The sequence below is a fragment of the Microplitis mediator genome, chromosome 3, assembly GCF_029852145.1.
Source record: "Microplitis mediator isolate UGA2020A chromosome 3, iyMicMedi2.1, whole genome shotgun sequence".
In the NCBI taxonomy this organism is placed as follows: domain Eukaryota; kingdom Metazoa; phylum Arthropoda; class Insecta; order Hymenoptera; family Braconidae; genus Microplitis; species Microplitis mediator.
In genome coordinates, this window is record NC_079971.1 from 1,922,166 (window position 1) to 1,943,874 (window position 21,709).

General features: G+C 32.9%; 4 protein-coding genes across 8 annotated transcripts; 1 reads left to right on the plus strand and 3 right to left on the minus strand.

The window, feature by feature from the left end:
• Positions 1-315: 315 nt before the first annotated feature.
• Positions 316-3,114, minus strand: LOC130666080 (corepressor interacting with RBPJ 1). The gene is made up of 6 exons (XM_057466734.1): positions 2,933-3,114; positions 2,724-2,818; positions 2,382-2,632; positions 1,470-1,593; positions 1,277-1,408; positions 316-1,203 (listed from the first exon to the last, which is right to left on the minus strand). Exons 1-6 carry the CDS (start codon positions 3,002-3,004, stop codon positions 693-695), a joined length of 1,185 nt encoding a protein of 394 aa, XP_057322717.1. The 5' UTR covers positions 3,005-3,114; the 3' UTR covers positions 316-692.
• Positions 3,115-5,244: 2,130 nt separating this feature from the next.
• LOC130666081 (uncharacterized) lies at positions 5,245-16,637 on the plus strand. Of its 3 annotated transcripts, XM_057466738.1 has the most exons (8): positions 8,423-8,865; positions 8,945-9,608; positions 11,023-11,467; positions 11,556-12,644; positions 12,744-12,821; positions 12,928-13,107; positions 14,329-16,352; positions 16,431-16,637. In XM_057466738.1, exons 2-7 carry the CDS (start codon positions 9,010-9,012, stop codon positions 14,368-14,370), a joined length of 2,433 nt encoding a protein of 810 aa, XP_057322721.1. In that variant the 5' UTR covers positions 8,423-8,865; positions 8,945-9,009; the 3' UTR covers positions 14,371-16,352; positions 16,431-16,637. The 3 variants fall into 3 exon arrangements, with proteins under 3 accessions (XP_057322718.1, XP_057322721.1, XP_057322720.1); XM_057466735.1 differs by lacking the exons at positions 8,423-8,865; positions 8,945-9,608 and adding an exon at positions 5,245-6,281; XM_057466737.1 differs by having other exon boundaries at positions 8,423-9,608.
• On the minus strand, positions 16,631-18,271 carry LOC130666082 (uncharacterized). Its single transcript, XM_057466739.1, has 3 exons — positions 18,117-18,271; positions 17,320-18,057; positions 16,631-17,247 (listed from the first exon to the last, which is right to left on the minus strand). The coding sequence occupies exons 1-3, from the start codon at positions 18,189-18,191 to the stop codon at positions 17,107-17,109; spliced, it is 954 nt and encodes a 317-aa protein (XP_057322722.1). The 5' UTR covers positions 18,192-18,271; the 3' UTR covers positions 16,631-17,106.
• Positions 18,272-19,448: 1,177 nt separating this feature from the next.
• Positions 19,449-21,654, minus strand: LOC130665725 (ribonuclease H1). Of its 3 annotated transcripts, none has more exons than XM_057466267.1 (7): positions 21,446-21,654; positions 20,955-21,178; positions 20,730-20,851; positions 20,487-20,667; positions 20,160-20,336; positions 19,809-20,073; positions 19,449-19,683 (listed from the first exon to the last, which is right to left on the minus strand). In XM_057466267.1, exons 2-7 carry the CDS (start codon positions 21,059-21,061, stop codon positions 19,600-19,602), a joined length of 936 nt encoding a protein of 311 aa, XP_057322250.1. In that variant the 5' UTR covers positions 21,062-21,178; positions 21,446-21,654; the 3' UTR covers positions 19,449-19,599. The 3 variants fall into 3 exon arrangements, with proteins under 3 accessions (XP_057322250.1, XP_057322249.1, XP_057322248.1); XM_057466266.1 differs by having other exon boundaries at positions 19,450-19,683; positions 20,160-20,372; positions 20,955-21,175; positions 21,446-21,650; XM_057466265.1 differs by having other exon boundaries at positions 19,450-19,683; positions 20,160-20,372; positions 21,446-21,650.
• Between the last annotated feature and the right edge of the window lie 55 nt (positions 21,655-21,709).

Below are 21,709 nucleotides of genomic sequence, written 5' to 3' on the forward strand. Positions count from 1 at the left end.
TGTGTAAAATCCGTGCCTGCAACGATTTATTATTGTAATAATATTTTATCTTATCACTTAATCGAAAAAAAGTAATTAATTAACATATGTAATTTATAATTACATAAATCAGCGTATTAGATTTTTTTTACGTCTCATTCACGTATCGAATTGCGCATAAAAAATAATTACGTACTAATTTTTTAAAACGAATTACAAAAATAAAATTGTAAAAAAAAAAAAATAAAATAATCTTGCAGCGCAAATTATATAAAAACATGCTCATCGCCTCTATTGTAAATAGATAATTAATTTCAATAATTAAAACAAATATAAATTATATAAATCAATAAATTTATTTCATGTTTAACTTGTCTAGAGTTAGGCAAGAATATTATTAAAAAAAACCATAAATATAAACATTATTCATTTAAATATTTCATGTCCAACAATTATCGTCAATTGTTGAGTCTCTAATTATTATTATTATTGTACATGTAAATACATTTGCTCATTTACAAAATATAATAAAAAAATGAATTAAAAGCAACTTCGATGTAACATTGATTGACAGTTAAAATTAACAAATCCTTCATATAATTGTAATAATTAATTATTAAACTACCAATTAAAACAAAAGATAGTATTTTAAGAAGATAAACATGTTAGTAATTAATGTCAATTAAACAATCAATACAAATAACGCAGTCATATTAAGAATGTCTTATCCGTTTATCACGTCGGTATCTCCGCTCGTCTGATTCCTCAGACTTTCGTTTCCGATCGTTGCGATTACGTTCGCGATTATAATCAGTCTTATCTCTAAAACTTTCTTTATCATAATAATGCCCATGATCTCGGCGATCATTGCGCTCTGGCCGACGTTCATTTCGTTCGAATCTCTCGTCTCTCCTCTTTATTTCAGCCTCATACCGTTTTTCCCGCGGTCTCTCCTTGTCTCTAGGTCGTTCCTTCTCCTTGAAAATTAATTTTTCTTCCTCAGACGAACTAGAACTCGAGTCGTGTGTCTTCTTAGACTTCTTCTTCTTACGTCGTTTCTTCTCGTCGTCAGAACTAGAACTCTCAGACTCACTGTCGCTACTTTCGCTGCTGCTGCTACTGCTGACACTTTCGCGTTTCTTTGATTTCTTCTTCTTTTCTTTCTTGCTCTTACGTTTCTTAGCTTCTTTCTTCACTCTCTTCTTCTCCATTTTTTCTAACTTCCTGTAACATAAAATTTAATGATAAATTTCCAATTAATAAATAAATTAATAAATAAAATTTATTTAAAATTTACCTTATAAGTCTTTTCTTCTCTTTTTTAGTTAACGAATTAAAAAATGCTTCTTCCGACATCTCTTCATCACCTGACACCATTTCATCTTCATGCTGAGGTATTCTTAGGTGCTGCTGGGCTGTCATAGCTGACCTTTAATTACACAAAAAAATTAATTATCCATATTTACAAATTAATTATTTGTAAAACTCACTTTTTTAAAGCTAATCCGTCGTCTCTCATCTGCTGAATAAGAGTTAAAGCGTCAGGACTCTCTTGTTTTTCTTGATTAGACAACACGACACTCATTGCCTGGCTGTACATCGGACATTCTTTATCTATTTAATTTAAAAAAAATAAATAAATTATTAAAACCTGACTTAAGGCGGGAACCGAGTCTGAGATACAAAAAAAAAACATATTGTTTTTTTTTTTCAGAGTACGTTCTTTATTAAAATTCCTAAAATTTGTGACATTATTAAGCATCATTCCAAGAATATTCTGCTAAATTTTCATGAAAAAATATTGAAAATTACGCCAGTGGTAGTGGGGAGAGACAAGTGATCTAAAAAAAGTCTCCATGCCGTAGGCAGGATAACTTATGACTGCTTCATCTGGAATCAAAAAACCAAAAAGATTTCTTGAGTACATGTTCATCTTGGATTTGAACGGATTTTTTTTTTTTTTCACTAACTACTTATTTTTTAATTAAACAAAACAAGCAATTTTTGGTAAAAATCAGAATTTTTTGATTGCACCTTTACCAAAAATTCAAAAATAAATATTTTGTTTATTCCTTCGTTCAAATCCAAGATAAACTTATGTACTAAAGAAATTTTTTTGGTTTTTTGATTTCAGATGAAGCAGTCATGAGTTATCCTGCCTGCCGCATGGAGACTTTCTTTGTCTCTCCCCACTACCACTGGCTTATTTTTCAATATTTTTTTATGAAAATTTCGCAGAATATTCTTGGAATGTTGCTTAATAATGACAGAAATTTTCAGAATTTTAATAAAGAACGTCCTATGAAAAAAAAAATCACCAAAATATTCTCTTTTTTTTCGTATCTTCGACCCGTCTCTCCCTTAAATAAATAAATTGTCAATAATGAATTTAAAATAATTACCTGTGTTAATATGACCCCACTTATGACATTTAATACACCTGACATTTCTCACTTGAATACCAAAAGGTTGATCCCTAATTTCACTGTCTCCTTTACAATAACTTTCTCTGGGCGCGTTGTATTTTCGTTGCCATTCGAATTTGTATTCTGGTTCATTGTCTTCTTTCTCTCGTTCTTTTTTAGCACCTGGAGGTGGCTCGTACATAAAATTAACACTCAATTTATCTTTACTTTCTTTACTCAGCAGAGCTCTGAAAAAATAATCAGTGGGTTAATTTAGTAAAATAAATGGCTGATTAACTGACCGAGTTGTAAACGGCGTAGAATGTAAACATAACCTACTTGTTATTATGGAGATCTTGTTCCTTTTCATACTGAACTCGTAATTCTTCTTGTTTCTTTTTGTAAGCATCAGCTTGCTGCTCTGCCATCCATACCTACATCACGAATTTTAAAAAAATTTTCATTAAAAATCAACATGTCAACAAAAATGTCCGACGTAAAAATAGAAAAATAAATAAATAATTAATAACAACAACACAGTTACGTACTCGTTTCAAATTGTCACGTGAAGCGGGATGGAAAAACTTTTTACACATGTAATTATTGAATCCTTTACCCATTTTTATAAATATTTAATTAACAATAATAAATTAAAAAATAACTTTTTTTTACAACTGACAGCAAGTTAAAGAATTCGGCCATTGAATAAAATTATCATGGATTTCTACAGTTGAGTAAAAGAATTCACTCATTTCCGGTTAAATCAACTTTTTTTTTTTAACTTTTCATTTTTTAAAAAAATTATTTTTTTTAGTGAAAAAAAAAAAACTGAGGAAATTTAACTTTTTAATAATTTTACAAAAAAAACTTTTTTTTTTTAATAAAAATTACATTTTTTTTTTTTATAATTAAAAGTCATCTAATTTGACTTGACTTTGAAAAAATAAAAAACCGCGAGGTAAATTTTTGGGAGCGCCATCTTTTAAATTAATTTAACATTCTGGCGGGAAATTAAAAATTTCAAATTAAAAAATCAATACATCATTAAAATGTAATTATTTAAATAAAATTTTACACTTAATTAAATTAATTTCATTCAATTAATAAACTAATTACTTACACAAATTAAATTAATTAAATACTTACTTATTTAAATTAATTTTGAATTTTAAAAGTCATGTTTTAATTACTGAAATATTTGACATTTTATTTTTATCTTTAAATGTCAAATAAATAAAAAAACTAACAATAGAAATTACCATAAAAAAGAGTGGGAAAATTTAAAACTTCAAATTCAAATAAAAAATAATAATTTACATGATTAAATAAATATGTTAATTTTTATCATGGTCATTTAATTGATAATAATTTGTGTCATTACCTTAATAAATTAATAAATAATTACTCTCATTATCTGTAACAATAATAACTTTATTACCATAATCATAAATATGTAAAAGAAATTTGAAAATAAAATGTGAAAGACGATCCTGAAGTTAGCAAACAATTAAAAATTTTTCAATTCTTTTTTGAACAATTAAATTTGAAGAAAAAAAAAACTAAAAATGTGCGCATGTAGAAAATTTAAAAAACTACAAGTGCAATTTTTCAAAATGTTTTTTTTTTATAATTTATCGTTTTTTATGATCCTGAAGTTAGCAGACATTTAAAAATTTTTGAATTTTCGTTTTTCAATAAATCAACTGCAAAAAAAACTAAAAATATGCACATGGAGAAAATTTTAAAAACTACAGGTGCAATTTTTTCAAATATTTTTTATCGTCGAAAAAAAAATCCAAAGATTATTAGACGTCTGCTAACTTCAGTATCATCGTTTTTTTTTAAATTCAAAAATTGCTAGAAGTCGGCTAACTTTAGTATCATGTGAAAGTACCTTTAAATCGCCTCTTTAAATTTAAAAAAAAAAAGTAAAATAAAATAACCCACAGCTTAGAATACCCCGGTACAGAGGTCACTAGCCCCGAGAGTAATGCAGCGGAGTTTTGCCGACGAAAATTACAGCGGTGTCGTCGCGAACGCGAATCTCGCGACTCGCGGTTTACAATCCGAGTATCAGTAATAAAAAATTTTTTAATCCTCGTATTATTACTGTAATAAATAAAAATATAAAATGACTGAAGTAATGACTAATAAATATAAATAAATAGTGAATTTAAAAATATGTTAATTAAATAAAAGTTATGATAAAAGTGTCGTATGAAGAATAAAAAATAATCAAGAAAGAGTCACACCTCGATGATACGAATAATATATCTATTCTCCGGCTTGTATTGACTGTCTCACTCATTCTTACTCCACTTGATATATACATATATATAAATATATATAAACTATCTTTTTTTATTGCTAATGTAATGCGCCATTCACATTTCAGCATGACAATATTGTATTTTATTTAAATATAATAAGCGGTATATATTTATTATGCATAATAATAAACTGATGAACGAGGGCTTGATAACATAAGAAGGTTATGTTGACGTTAATGAACTGGAGAATGTCAAGAAGGAGCTAAATGATGTCAGTGACTCAGTAAGCTGTCAGTCAATTTAAAATTTTAAATCAAAATTTTATTTCCCTCATGACCTAGACAATATTTTAAATATTGACAGCCGAATCCTGTCAGTTTTCAGTGAGTGCTGTAATTATTGATTTTATTTTGTTGATAAATTATAAATATATCAGTTGTGAATAATTTTAAATATGAGATTTTAAACCTCGTGATTTACAAGTGAGTAATTTACAAGATCTGGTGAAAGTGAAGATTTAAAAACTAGTAATTATTACGTGGTTATATATTTTTTTTAGATTTGTAATTGTAGTTTATGAACAATTGGACTAATCAAAAGTTAAATTTACGTAAGTAAGAGACGTGATAAAAATTTTAAATTAATTAACAAGTGACTTTAATTATATTGTGACGTTTTAAAGCTGTCAGTTTTTGTATTGAATGTAAAAGTTTTGTAGAAAGAAGTAAAAAAAAAAACAATATTCCTAACCTGCTGGACGATGTGAGGGTCGAGGAGGAAGAGGTGAAGAGGATGCTGAAGAAGAAATTTATTTATCGGCGGAGTAAATTAAAGTACAGCCGATAAAAGTTTATATTCGCCGGCTGTAAAGCGTACGATTTATCAGGGATAAATAAAACATAAAAGTGTTTGCTCCGAGTTACCCAGGTTGGATCGAGAAGAGTGAGATGTGAGTCAGGGATCCCCTATAGACAGGGATGTCAGAGAACCCGGTCAGCAATCCCGAAGAGGGAGAGAGCTCTCTCTATATCGGGTCGTCGTCTGCAAGTAAAAGTCCTGGTGTCACAGCAGAGCGTCTTGATAAGAAAGTTGAGCTGAAAAATTCATCAGAGTTTAGAAATTCAAAGGAAAAGGATGATGTCAACTCTACGTCACATTCTCGAAGGTCATCTAAAGAATGCGAACAGGTCGAAGGTGTCCTTGATGAAAGAGCACAATCACCAATGCAGCGCGCAGCCAAATCCATAAGTTCTGATGCTCCGGAGGTTTCTAAAACTTCGGAAGACGTACTGGTAAATCCAAAGACATCGATGACAGAAGAAGCTGAAGATAATTCGGAAATAAATCAAACGTCATCGACAGTATCCGGCTGCCGGAGCGAAGATTCGGAGCTGGGGATCGCCGGTCCAGCAACAGCTGCCGAAAATGTGTTGCACGATGATGAATTATTGGATCCACCCAAAGACCAGGCAGAGACGGTTGCTGAGTGGATGGAGCGCTCGTCTTTGCATGATACTAAAAACACCCTCAAGAACAGCTCTAAAGAGCTGTCTGTTCAGGGCACAACCACGGCGACTCGAAAGTCTCAGCGGATCGTGACGAACATAATAAAACGGAGTATAAAATGGTGAGTATCACATTTAAAATATATAAATATCTTGGTACTTTCAGGGCTGTTTTAACGGGTCGAGTGCCTTGGGCGCTTATGGTGTTCACCCTCATACTGTAAAACGACGAGGTTCCCCTGATAATGACACGTACGTACATGAAGGGAGAGCAAAAGAGATGGGACAAGAGTAAAAGAGAGACAGGAAAGGAGGGATAATCCGAACGGTACCATAGAAACGGTACCCGGAGTCGCAGGGTTGGTCGTTACGCACCGCATCCGCTTGCTTTTGCTTGTCGGGTACCAGTGAGAGTACGAGCAACAATAATAAAGGACAGAATGCCTGAGATGAAGAGGGAGAGAGAATGTAATCTGGCTTCAGCCACTCTACCACTGGCCGCCATCACTGGCAACGCCGACGCCGGTCTCTTTTTCCCCCCTTGGACTCTCGGATTTCGCTGAGCAGAGCCACTAGGCCTCATGATACCACATACTGCTATCAGCTACTAGACGAGGGGAGTTAAAAGACTCTTTGTCCTGGATGATGCGAGACGAAGTAATACCAGATGTGTCTTCATCTTGCCGTTTCTTTGCTCCCATTTTTCTCTACTCTTGCTCATGAGTAGTCTCCAAGACGACATGGCCTTGATACTGCATGGGTCTTTTATTCTAAAACCTGGTTCTTTTTTTCTGTCTTCTTTTTAACTTTTTTTTGTTGTTTAGTTTGAAAGGCACGGACCGTTTATTATTGCGAACTGTGTGCAAGACTACCTGCATTAAGGTCGCAGCTTTGGTACCTGGAAACCGGATGGGGAACATGTGGTAGTCGGTATTGATGTGAATGAAAAGAAGTGGGACGGAGAGAGAGAAATAATGAGCGAGAGAGAGACGAGTATATTTTTATAATATTAAGAATAAGAGAAGAAGCAAATGCTAAAAAAAAACGTTCGGATATTTTAGGCTTAAAAAATATCCTAGATATCTTGCATGCCCGCATCTCTCGGTGGTTCTCCAAGTATTTCCTCCGCACATGTTCGGATCTGGTAGAAAGGGAGCTAACGAGACACCAGTGGAGGGAGTGCTGGAGAATGGCTATACAGGGTTGGAATGGCTTGGACTTGGTAGGTTCGGATCGTGTCGGGTATTGATCCTAGCCAACACACAGTAGGGTGGCCGGGACCCCACCTCAAGGATGAAGGGAGTCCCCCTCTCTCTCTATCCAGACTCGCTCCCTCGACTTGCTCTCTCTCGTTTCTTCCCACGTGACTGACTAACAACCAACGGAGATAAACTATAAATCGAGGGGCTGATCCAATGCCACGTGAAGCACAGGGTGTTTGCCCTTCTGGATCTACGAAGGGTATAGTAACGCGTGCACCAAAGAAATCCCGGGAGAGACCAGCTACTTCCAACATACGCATTTCAAATTACTCAGACGATTTTAAAAAAATTTATACGCAACAGATGCGGCTCCACGTTCAAGGTCGTCATTCAAAATAAATTTAAAAATTTTTCTTTCGCAACCGCGGTCTGAGGCCTCCACTGCGGAGTTCATGGTCCCGAGAGCTTGTTTCGGGAATGTTCAATAAAATTTTATCAAAATGTAAAATACCAAGGGCAGCAGGGAATTGCAAAATCCCCAGAAGGATCTTGACACTTGAAGCAACGTCACGTCGAACTCATATCGTCGATCTCACTCTCGCTCTCGTTGATATCTTCTCCCTTCTCCTGGTCCCCTCCATGGAGCTACGACGCCCTTTGCGAGGCTCGCACCATCATTGGTTCACCGGTTCACGGTGTCTATCGCGGACACGAGGCGAGCACGCAGCTGCTACCACTGTCGTCCTCGCCTTCATCGTGTGTACCTTCGTTAGCGTTGACGTTTCTAACGCTCTGGACCCATTACATATATATCTATTTTATACCCACATACATCTCATATATTGATACTCCGTCTCGGTCGCAAGCTACAAGTGAACAGTAACGTCCATTAACTAATTTACTAATCAATCAGCTAATTGATAAATAAATACACATACGTGGTGTACTGATTCCCATAATATTTCCCCTCCACAGTGTCGTCCTTTCTTCAAACCAGGGCGGTACCGATGCCCTTTCGACCTCTTGCGGTCGCACAACGTACGAGTGTTTTCGTCTGTCGCGCGCTCACTCATCGGCGGGATCTCGAGTGAACAGTAGCTGTGTTATTTAACTCGGTTTAGTATAATACAACATTACCACAATCTCATATATATATACATACATATATCTTCCATTGGTTGTAAATAATATAAATATATAATATTATTTAGCAGACAATTATAAAGACATCAGTATCCAGGACATGTGTCACCGTAAATAATTAAGAAAAAAAGTAAATATATATGTGATATATATATACATATAAGGTATTATCGCGCAAAGACCTTACACGTGGAAGTGCTGGCAGTGTAAACAGTGGTAACCTAGATTGGTGAGTCAAGCGGATATTACTGATACCAGGATACCGAAGCCGGCAACCAGCGTTTACTCCAGCCTGCTACCAGACTGTTTAAAGATGGCGTAGACTGCTGGTGTATAAATACTTTGTTTGTTTATTTCAAATGTTTGTTTGCTTTTGGTATCACTTGACCAAGTGCTAGTGGGTAATTTTATTTATATTTATATATTTATATTGCGTGCAGGTATTGAAGACAGTGCGTGGTAGCATAGACCGGGAGAGAAGAAACACAGAGAAGAAATATTTAAAATGCCACAGTGTGCTGTTGCAACGTGTCGCAATAGTCATCGACGAACTCGAGGCCGACGTATCCGTTACCATCGATTCCCGCAGATACCGGAAGTGCGTGCGAGATGGGTACGGGCATGCGGTCGCGCTCCCCTCTCGAATGGTGACATACCCTTCAACATCCAGACGGCGCGCATCTGTTCATTACACTTCACCAATGACTCGTATGAGAAGGATATGGAGCATCTAGTACTTGGACTTCCGGTGCGCAGTAGACTGCGTCGTGGTGCTGTCCCGACGATCGGCGTACCCGTTAACGTGCAACCGGTCACCAAGATGCTGGTCGAAGAAGCCAAGAGGTCGATCCTCAAGGTCACTAATAACAAAATTATTTCGGAGCGCAGCAAAATAGTCGGTGGTAACGACGGTTACTACAACCCGGGAAACCGTCAGTCGAAAAATACAGAGGAGAAGAATAAAGGACGCGGTGAAGATGATAATTCTGCAGCAGCTGCTGGAAGAATATACGACTATGGGTCTCAAGATAGAAGAAATAACTTTGAGCAGAAGATGGCGGGGATGGATGTTCTACTTGCTCTTGGATTAAAACCTGCGTCTCGGTGAGTCAAGTCGTCACGGAGGAGAACGGAACTCGCGACCTTGGTGCCGTCACAAACACCAATTGGGTCGAGGTTTTTCTCTACTCAATGCGTGATAGTTGATAAGACATATTATTTATTATAAAAATTCTCGTAAAGCCTTGGCGAGTCCAGTGAGCGCGTCATACGTCAGCTCAATGGATTTTTAAAATTACAATAATTACAGGCAAAAAAAAAAAAGAAAAAGAAGAAATAAAATATAATAGAATAGAAACAAATAATCCATGTTTCTAAACTATATGTATTTTTTTTCTCTTGGTTCTTTTTTCATGACCTATTCCAAGAGATTTTACAGTCGAAGATCAACTTAACTCAGCCAGCTCGCCTTCGTCTTTGACCTCCTCCTTCTCCTGGTTCGTCTCATATATCTCCTCCTTTCCCTTCACCCTCAAACTGATGCAACGATGGCGACGAAGCTCTAGTCGCGATTAGACCTGGTCGCCGCGCGCTTGTCACTCTTTCCCTTTCACTTTCTCGTATTTTTCTGTCTTACTTCCACCTATCAACTCTGTCCCACTCTGTCCCACTCTGCTCTACTCGGTCACTTAAATTCTAACACAGCATAACGTGTGGAACATGATCGTAAACACTATCAACCTAAATTAAACGTGAGTGTCAGATAATAATATCATCATCATCATCATCATCATCATCGTTATCGTCACCACCATAAGCTGTATCTGTAGCATCTATAATAATAATAAATTTATATAACATATATTTATTTATATATACGGGCAGCGTTTACGTCACAACGAAAGGGAAGTTTTTCGGGGTGAATTATCACACATAGCAGCGAGATGACACCAAAACGGCGGGAGTGCGGCGAACGGCACCGGGTGCAACGAACTTTCTAGTTGGCGGCGCTGTCGACCTCTTGTACTTCTGTCTTTCTTCATGCTCTTGCTCTGCAATAATTCTCTCCTGCTCTTTAGCAAACGTACATAGAGTCAACCGACATACGTCCACAGTCACATCCACCCGACTTATGTATGTACTCATACATATATGTGAAGAATACATAGAGACAGTTAGTAAATACACACATGTACACATGTGAGTATTAAAGCCACGTCAGTGATAGCAGGCAGGGAGACTCTTTCGACAGAATGCGTTAACCCCACGCGGTCACCTTCTATTCTAGAGCATCGACGACGCTTCAGGGGCGACGGTTACCTCTTGAGCCCCGACACTCTTTCCTTGTCTTTTTTCTTCTTTCTCTCAAGTTGTATCTGTATTTTTATCTTCTGTGTACCACTACTATACTGTTACACATGACCCTTTACTCCTGTAACCCGCGTTCAAAAGTATATGTCTTGGAGCTAAATAATAATTGTCGTTAATCCAATTTAATTGGTCTTAATCTTTGTTACAGTTTGAACAAGATGCACGCGATGGAGTGCGCCTCGAGCCCTGGTAACAAAACCGTAAATGACAAGAAAGACGATACTACTGGGGATTCACCAAAGGTACCGCAGAATCGTCAGAACGGAGCGGCATTACCGGAGGAAACTACCACTCCAGCATCAGTAACAACTGGACGGGTTAAAGTTGAAAGACTTGCCAACAGTTTGGTTAAAAAGGAACGTCAGTCAGACGATGAGGATTCCAGTCAAGTTAAGAAGAAATCGAGAACGGTGGCTAGTAAAGAAACACGCAAGAGACGTTCTACTGACGAGACATCCTTTTCTACAAATGGTAATCCCAAAAGAATATGCTTTGAGCAGAGAGAAAGGTTCATTGACTCTCTTGTTGGCTGCGACAGAATCACCGCCGAGGAATTGGCCACCAGAGCAGATGAGTTACGGGCTGAAGTTCAGGTTTTTATTAATTTATTTATTTATTTATTTATTTATGTTGCGAGGAAATGTTTTAAGCGGGTCTGATAATTGGGACATTTTATTCCAGGCACTGGATGAGCTTGCGAGAGCCAAAGAAATGGAGTGGAATGAAATTTTAAGCATGAGGAAACTGAAAGAAGAAGCTTACCTGAGGGTTGAGAGAAAGAGACAAGTGATGGGTTATCTAGAGAACAATAATGGTCAGATATCTGACAGTTTACCACCAGCGAGTCTTTCGTTGATGCCTGAGTGGGCTGAGTCCCATCGAGATGCCAGTCAAGAACGCCGGGCTCAAGAGACACCAAGTGGTACTGAAGTTATTCATGACGAGAGAGTAAACTCGAGATCCCGGATAGAAGCATCGCGTGAAGATTCTCAGACTATGGAGGAGGATATTTCACCAGGTATTTCTAAAGGTGATGATGAGGTGGCGAATTTGAGTCAAAAGTCCTCGAGGAATTCTTCCGGAATGTCTTCCAAACACAATCAGCAGCAGCTTATTGATGGACGTAAGCAGAGACGTTCTGCTGCTGAGCAAAATTTAGATAACAGACAAATTGGCGAAGGCAGACAAGGACCAATTGTTGATGTAAGATCAATTATTGCTGACTATCGATTACGTCATCCAGAGACGGTACCTCGTCGCGGCAGAAGAATGAGAAATTCCGTCAATGTAAATCTCGGTGCTGGTGGTGCGATGGTCGAAACAAGTCACGGAGATTCACGACCATCGAGCACTGACTCTTGTAAAAGTAATTCGAATATCGGTGATGTCAACAATCCCATGAGTTTCAAAGACGTCCTTGTGCAGTTCGCAAAACTTAGTCAACAGCAGGGTGAACCTGTCAAGACACCGCAAAATTATCCAGACGTTACCTTGCATCCCGTCGCTCCGACGTCTGTCACCATAAACCCAGCAGCGACTACCCAGCAAACTGGATCGCTACTCCACGGAATATTGACTAAAAATCAAACTCCCCGACCTACAACATTCTCGCCAACTCTCGCCAGGTTATTAACGGCACCGGAGAGAGAAAGAAATTCAGCGGCAACGGCTGCAGTAATGAGCCAACAAATAACCCACGGGCAAAATCTTCTCCAAGCTTATCAAGGAACCAATCCCGTGTCTATCAGTGATCTTCTTTCTTCTTCCAAGGTAAAATTACACCACTTAATTAAATTACTACTTAATTTATTTTTCCAATACCGTTTTATATTTTTTTTTAATAACTTATTGATAAATCGTAATTTACAGGCGCGGACAGAAATAACAATTACTCCAGTAGTCAACACTCAAATGCCGTCTACGCACTTGAACAACGTCGTTCATGTGGTAAGTCACTTGATAGAGTAATTAAATAATTAAAGAAGAAGTAAAAAAAAGTTTAAGTACTTTTATTATGATTACTTTTATACTAATTTAATTATTATCGTCACAGGATGATGTTGAAGAGGACAATTCTCTTATTGATGAGAGAGATACCAGACGAGGTTCAAGTGCCCGTGATAATCGGGAGGATCGTGATACCCCACCTCGCTGTCAAGGATGTCACGACCGTGCTGCTCAGTTTGTTTGTGCTGGCTGTGGTAATCAATGGTATTGCAGTCGTGAATGCCAGGTAATTATTATTTTTACCCCTTCTCTTACTCTTTACTTTTAATTTTTAATTCTCATCTTTACTACAAATACGAAATGAACATAAATGTCCGTTTATAAAATACGTTTGCACTTATGGGGGTCGGGGGTCGGGGGTCGAAGGAAATTTGATTTCGCAACTCATCAAATTTTACAAATTTGTCTCTCCGTTTTTTTAAATTTTATTTTTTGGTTACGATAGAGTCATTTGCTTTATATTTGTAAATATATAAGTATTTCTACATATATTTTTGTCGTACTCAAAAAAAAAAAAGATTTCTTGGCGCGAAAAAAAATTTTGATTATGAAATAAAAACAAAAATTTTCTATGATACTGGAGTTAGGGGACGTCTAATAATTTTTGGATTTTATTTTAGACGGTAAATTACAAAAAAAAAAAAATTTGAAAAAATCGCAGCTGCAGTTTTTTGAATTCCCTATAAGTGCATATTTTTAGTTTGTATTTTTTTGTAATTTATTTTCTGGAAAAAAAATCCGAAAATTTTTAATTATCTGCTGACTTCAGGATCATAAATTTTCTTAGGACTAGAAAAATTTTTTGGCGCAAAAAAAATGTTGATTATGAAATAAAAACAAAAATTTTCTATGATACTAAAGTTAGGGGACGTCTAATAATTTTTGGATTTTATTTTAGACGATAAATTACAAAAAATTTGAAAAAATTGCACCTGTAGTTTTTTGAATTCCCTACAAGTGCATATTTTTAGTTTGTATTTTTTTGTAATTTATTTTCTGGAAAAAAAATCCGAAAATTTTTAATTATCTGCTAACTTCAGGATTATAAATTTTCTTAGGACTAAAAAATTTTTGGGCGCGGGAAAAATTTTTTTTTTGAATTAATGAGGGAGGGAGAGGTTGCAGAAAATGTGACGGGGGAGGGTCTAGAGTAAAATTTTGAGTGACGTATTTTATGAACGGGTAAAAAAAATGAACGATCTTGAAATTAGCAGACAGTTACAAATTTTCGGATTTTTTTTTCAACAATTACATTACAAAAAAAAAAGAAACTAAAAATATACACATGTAGAAAATTTAATAAACTATAGGTCCAATTTTTCAAAATATTTTTTTTTTATAGTTAATCGTTTTTAAAAAGAATCCGAAAACTGTCAGACGTCTGCTAACTTCAGTATCATAAAAAATAAATATTTTTTGATATTTAAATGAATATTTTATTTTCCAGGTTTCCGCTTGGGATGAACATTCAGAAGTGTGCTCTGGTTAGCATTAACAGACATCTTCTCGACAGTGCTCATAATAAATCGAGAAGAAAACCCCGAATGGGAAAATAAATCTAGTCAGGGGAAAGAGATAAAAAAATGATTTTTTTTTTTAAAGACAATTACGAGCGTCATGATGTTGATAAGAGTATTAATTTAATTTTATACGGCCTCCAGTTGATAAAAAAATAAGATTTTTAAATATAGACACGTTATTATTTTTTTAATTAGCGTCGAACAAACAATATTATTATTTTTAATTTGGATTAATACTTTTTTTTAAATAACAGCCTCAAAATTTCCAGTTGGGAAGACTATTTATAATTAATTATTTTATTATATTGTAAATTAAGTTTTATTATTTTTATTTGTTAATCTTTATTATCATTATTATTAATTTTTTAAGTGAATATATATTTTAAAAAATGAAATTTAAGTTTGCAAGCAGGTTCTGGCATTTTTGAGGCTGATAAATTCAGCGGTAAGAAGACTTATAAAATTTTTAAACTCGAATTCTTTTAAATAATTTATGAAAAATCTTGAGTTTATTATTTTTTAATTTATTTATTATTATTATTATTATTATTAAAATAATAATAATAAAAATATTTGTTACCAAGTCTAAATATAATTAAAATAATATATATAAGAAAGATAGAAAAAAAAGCACTTGATTCAATGGAATTGTCGATGATAATTAGATTTTAATAAAACTTTTGTAAACTTTAGTATATTTTTAAAAATCGATAATTCTTATTGCGTAAGTGTTAATTATTAATGATAAGATAAAATAATTATATGTTAATTTAAAAATAAGGTTCAGTAAAATTAAATTTTATAATCTTATAAATTATCGAGATTATGAAAAAAAAAAAAAATAAATAAAACAAGGGAATGAAAATTTTAATCTGTAGTCCAAAGTACCTACAGGTATAACGTAAGCTTATATATATATAAATAAAATAATATAAATATATATTTTTTCCCCGTTTAAAAAATGCAAGACCAAAATAAAGTTTTCACTCCGATGATCAGTTTATGCTGTAAAATATAAATAAAAAATTTTTAAATTTATTATCAATGAAAAAAAAATTAATAAATAAATTTTAATTCAAACCCGTTCTTTTTATTTTTAGTTTTACTGTAAGTGAAATAAAAGTTTCAATTATTGACTTCCGTGAGACTTTCTTTTTAAAAAATTGCGCTCTGTATTTTTGATCGAGTTTACGTCTTCTGGTTCAAATTTTGACTGTAATATGAACTACAAGTTGACGTAAATTTACAGTCGAAACAGGAATTCAAGGTGCGGGAAAAAAAAACTAGAAGAGCAAAAGTTAATTTGAATCTGACAGGAAATTGGAGAATTCAAAAATAAACGTTGACAGAACATGTCTCATTGATTCGCAGTTGAGTTGTGCAAAAATTTGAATGATCAAAATTTTACTTTCAAATTGACTACAAATTGCTGTCATCTAATTGCGCCATCAAATTTTTGCAGTAAACTTGAAATCGCGGTTTAAAATTTTCGTGAATTCGCGACCAAAATAGGGATGATCCTGAAGTTAGAGAAATTTTAAAATTTTTGAAATTTATTCAAAACAATAAACTATAAAAAAAAAAATATTTTGAAAAATTGCACTTATTTTTTTAAATTTTCTACAGGTGCGTTTTTTTGGATTTTATTTGTTGAAAAAAAAAATCCGAAAATTTTAAATTGTCTGCTGACTTCAGGATCATAAATAGGGACCAGAAAAAATTACAAACTGTTTTCATGTTACCGGCAGTTGGTTTAAAAAAATACTCAAGTAAACAAAAGTAACAAACGAAAACAAAGAAAATTAAAGAAACAAAAAAATATTTGAATCATTTGAAATAATTATTATTGTACTAATGATCAATAAAAAATGTCTAAATTACAAGACAATTTACCAGACCTCGTTTCTCTTACAGAAGCTGCTGGTCTAAATATGTCACCATCAGTTTTAAGGTGAGGTTATAATTTAAACTTATTGATGGTAATTACATTTAAATTTAAATTTGAATTTAAATAAATAATTAATTACAGAATTATTTGTGAGTTACTGGACCTAGGAGTTGCTCCAGAAGATATTTATAAAATTTTAAAAGATTTGTCAGTACCACCACAGACAGATGAAGCTGGAAGTTCAACCGCGTAATTCATAAATTTAAAAACACGTTTATATTATAAGTAAATATTTATTTTTATTTAATACAATGTACTGAAATATATAATGTCTTTATAATAGTAAAAGTATTTAATCAATCATGATCTTGAACTCAGCAGACAATTAGTAATTTTCGGATTTTTTCGTCTACAAATAAATTGCAAAAAAACTAAAACTAAAAGAATGCACTGATAGAAAATTTGAAAAACTACAGGTGCAATTTTTCTAAATATTTTTTTTTATAGTTTACCGCCTAATAAAAAAAATTCAAAACTTATTAGACGTCTGCTAACTTCAGTATCATAATTATGATCCTGAAATTAGCAGACATTTAAAAATTTTTGAATTTTCGTTTTGCAATAAATCAACTGCAAAAAAATAATATAAAAATATGCACATGTAGAAAATTTTAAAAACTACAGGTGCAATTTTTTCAAATATTTTTTTAAAAATTTTTTATCGTCTAAAAAAAATCAAAAAATTATTAGACGTTTGCTAACTTCAGTATCATTAATTGTCTGCTAATTAATCCCGTAATTAATGTAATAATTTTTTTCAATTTTTAGAAATTGTAAGAGCTAATGAATTAACGTTGATTTTTTCAAATTTACTGTCATCTAGATAATAATAATTATCGATAAGTAGATCATCATTCACATCTCGACGTTTTCGTGTCTCAGCTTTGGGACATTCAGGCTAAAAAAAAATAAAATTATTAATTATCAATTATTCGAATTTAAAAAATCGAGAAACAAACCAATCACTTACATCTGGACAGTCTTCTGGGTCAATGCAAGCTTTTATTGAGCAGTCGATAGTAATATTTCTGTCATCACCAAACGGCTTCGCTGTGTACTCAGACACAAATGTATTATTTTCCTGAGTCCACTTTGGAATATCAGCAGAAGTCGAGTCACATCCATAATTAATTTCAATCTTCGCAGAATCATTTGACGCCGAACTAATGACACACGACTCAACAATCATTTTCTTATACTCAGCCAATGTCTCTGGAGTTCCTGATATCGAAATTTCTAATTTAACTTTTTCTCCCATGGAAACTTCTTCGACTTCTTTCTCTTCAGTTCCGATTATTTTCAAATCTCCCTGCAGTCCTGACTCACTCGTCACTTCAATAGGAATCATTTCGATCTCTTCTTCAATTACCGTCTGGTTATCGTCAGTAACTGATTCTTTTATTACCAAGCCTTTATGGAAGGCCAGAGTTTCGATTCGTTTTAACTGACAGGTTCCATTCCCACGTGCCTTTTTAGTTACGTTGGATCCATCAACATATTCTATGATAATACTAAAGTTTTTAGTTTCACCTGTCACACAAGTTTTGAAATCGGTTATCAAAACTTCTTCCGTTCCATTGGAAAATTCTTTCAGACATTCCGGATTCGTGCTGTTTTCGAAATAAAATTTACCAGACAAATTTGGTTCCGGTGTATATTTTACTGTCACATTCGGTAACGCGCAAGTAACTTTGATTTTTACTTTTTCCTGAAATTTATTTTTTTAATTAATAAATTAATTGATATTTAATTATTTGAATAACTTACCGCTTCTTCAGCAGAACTCGAGACAATTAAAAAAGCCAACACCGCAGCGACTAATGCAGTTTTTAAGTAGACCATAATTTAATTACTGATTCAACTTCGCAATTAAGTCAAATGTGAAAAATTAAATTTTATTTCTGGCTTTTATACTTTTCTTGTACTCTGATAAAAACTCTAATCATTTTAATTTTGAATACTTGCACGTACGGAAGTGATCATTATCCGCACGTACGTTCAAAAATTTTTAAACAAAGAATCCATTTTTTTGTGTTTTATTAAATTTATCTAAAGAATTTATGAACAAAAATTCAAAATAAATTTTTTGATAAAAAAGTTTATCAAATTTTTTGATAAAAAAGTTTATCAAATTTTTTTAGTGAAAAATTAAAAATAAGACTGCAATTAAATTAATTAATTGCTAATTTAATTATAAATTAATTAAAAAACTAAATGATAAAAAGGCGAAAATAATTTTTAATAAATTTATTTATAAAAAAATAAGTTACAAAATTTATTTAAATAATTAATTATCGCAATTACAAGTTTGATTTACTGGAATAATAATAAAATAATACCAACACCAATTGCAATTCAAATTCAAATTTTGAGTTTCCGTTGATTTTTTAGGTAAATTAACATCAGCAACCTTAAGACTTTTTTTTAAATGAAGTACAATATTTTTGTGTAGAAAATTGCATTTAATTCGGTACCCTTTGGCTTTTTTACTGTAATCTGATTGAACAATTAAATTAAATACTGATTGTTTTTTATTTATCGATGAGCAAGTGTCGTGTTTTATATAAAATGTCGGTGTTGTAACATTTTCGTACGTTTGTTTGCAAACGTCTTTGCGATCTTTGATGTACATAATTCCAGTAAATGGATCCGGTTGTGTCAATTTTACTTCCGCTGCATGCAAAGTACAGGTGACATTAATCACCTCCGCTGAAATCTGTACCAAGAATAAAAATTTTTACATAAAAAAAAAAACTCTTTAGTAATTAATAGAAAAATTCAAACTCACGTGGAATTGCGCGGGAACTAGTAGTATAATTAAAAAATAGTTAAGAAAACTCATCATTGTCTCGATTTTTACAGAGTAAAATTAAAATATATAATAAAGGTATTGGTATTTATTATTTATACTTAAAAAAACGTGTCGATAACAAACGTCATATTTATTTCCATGTTTAAATTGCCGGTTTTTTATTTTCAAACTGATAGCCCGCGAATTGTTTTCTGTTATCGTCCATGTGATTAATAAATTTTTTTTCAATTACTTTAAATAATTTATGAAGTTTGCGGTCAATAAATACTACAGAATTTACTTAATAAATAATAATATCATTTATTTGTTTATTAGGATAAATGTAGTCGTAACATGAAGTTATAAATTAGTTTTATTGTATAAACAGATATATAAATAAATCTGCATTACTCAGGTCTCGCTTCATACAAATTAAACAAAATAAATAAATAAGTAACATCACTGCGATTGTTCAGCACCAGCTCGGGCCAATTTATCAGCCATTTCATTTCCATAAATACCTTTGTGTCCTCGAACGTGATTCTGCAATCGAATACAAATATTGCCATAAATAAAATATAAAAAAAAATAAATCGAATAAATATATGTCGGCAAATGTATACTATTTTTTCGGGATATATATTTTTTGGTGCAGATGATAAACTTACAAATTCAACATCAAGTTCAGAAAGAACTTTATCCATTTTTTGTAGTTCAACTTTATTGAGAACTGGTTTATTACTAGAAGTCGTCCATCCTCTTGCTTTCCATTTTTTGATCCATTTCGTTTGACAGTTTATTAAAAATGCAGAGTCTGTGTTTATTCTTATTTTATTGATACCATTTTCTTTAGCAACTTTTGCTGCTTCGATAACAGCTTCTATTTCTGCGGAGTTATTTGTTATGCGGCCTTCCACTGGCTTTGAAACGTTCCTATTTATTTACAAGATTTATTATTATTATTATTATTATTATTATTATTGACAATGAAGTTCAAAAAAAATTACGGAATGACTTACGCTGGGTGATGGTCTCCGAAATAAACACCGATACCAGCTTTTGCATTCTTGGAACCATTGGAACTGCAAGCGCCGTCAGTAAAAATATCAACTCGACCTTCTGTGTCTGTATTGAAGGAAAAATTTTTCTCTGCAGATGAGTATTGTCTTGATGGTATTACAGAAGAATTACCAGAGCTGCAAGTTAATGGAGTTGTGCTGACAAAACCAGTTCTTTAAAATAAAATCATCCCTGAGTATCAGGATAAAATGAAGAAGGATTTTTACTGAGAAGTAAAAATGCACGCAGGGTAAACGAACTTTTGTATATAAAATTAAGAGAATTACTTTTTAAAAAATGACGTCAGTGAACTACTGGAACTCGATGACCCAGAAGTTGATTTTTTGAAATTTATTCTAGTTGAGGTTCCAGTAGAATTTTGATCGGTACTTGAATCTTTTTTGAAATACTTTGAAACAGAGCCACTGCTGGAACTTGACGAGTACCCGGAAGAAGAACTATAAGATCCTGGGAAAAAAAATTTTTAGTTAAAAAATTTGACAGAAAATGACGAAAATAAAATCACGTACTTTTTAAACTTTTGCTTGCAGGACCACTGCGCTCTTCAATAAATGATTGCGCTTCTGCTTGAGATGAAAATTTTTTGTACACCGCACCAGGAAATTTGTTTACTTGATTCTTACAATCATCCCTGAATAAAATTAATAAAAAATAAATAACGATTTTTCTGCTGCTGTCTGCTTATCAGATCATAAAAATTTTAGGTATTTGCGTTTAATTTTATAATTAATTACCATGTTTGATAAATTCCAGGACTACGTCCTTTAGCAACTGCGTAGAAGTTCATATTTTTCGATAAACTGACGTACAAAAATCGTAACAAACAAAGACTTTCTTTCATCGAGTAACCATAAAGTATAGAGCACAAAAAAAATTGTCCCCTCTTTAAAACCTAACCATACAAAGAACCTTTTTTGGAATGACGCTTCCTGTTGGCAACTTTTGCTAACAAAACCTGCTGTCAAAAAATATTCAAAAATTAATAAATAGCAAAAATAAAGATAAAAATCTCCATAACAAATAAATTGATACCAAAAATAGCAGACATCAGCAAATTTTGTAATTTTTATAAAAAATTTCCTGGTGAATAAATTCAAATTTTTGAATATACAAAAAAATTCAAAGTTTATTCTATGAAATTTTTATTATTTTTTTTCAAAAATTAATTTTTCTACCATCTGCTACTTTCTGTTTCATAATAAATTTAAATTACGTAAATAATTACCAATAAATTAATCAGAGGTTAGAAAATAAAAATATTTGACTATTTACGTAAAATAAAGTCGCTTTTGTTTTTCATAAATTTGTTTAAAATTTAAGATATTTTGTTTTGTTTTGATCTCCACATGTCTTATCAACACTCAGTTATCATTATCAGTTTTCTTTATAATTATTTTTAATCAAAACTGTCACGTGGTCGAAATTTATCAACCGAGTTGTTTGTTAGTTGGATTTAAATTCCGTGAGATGGATTGAATGTTATTTTATT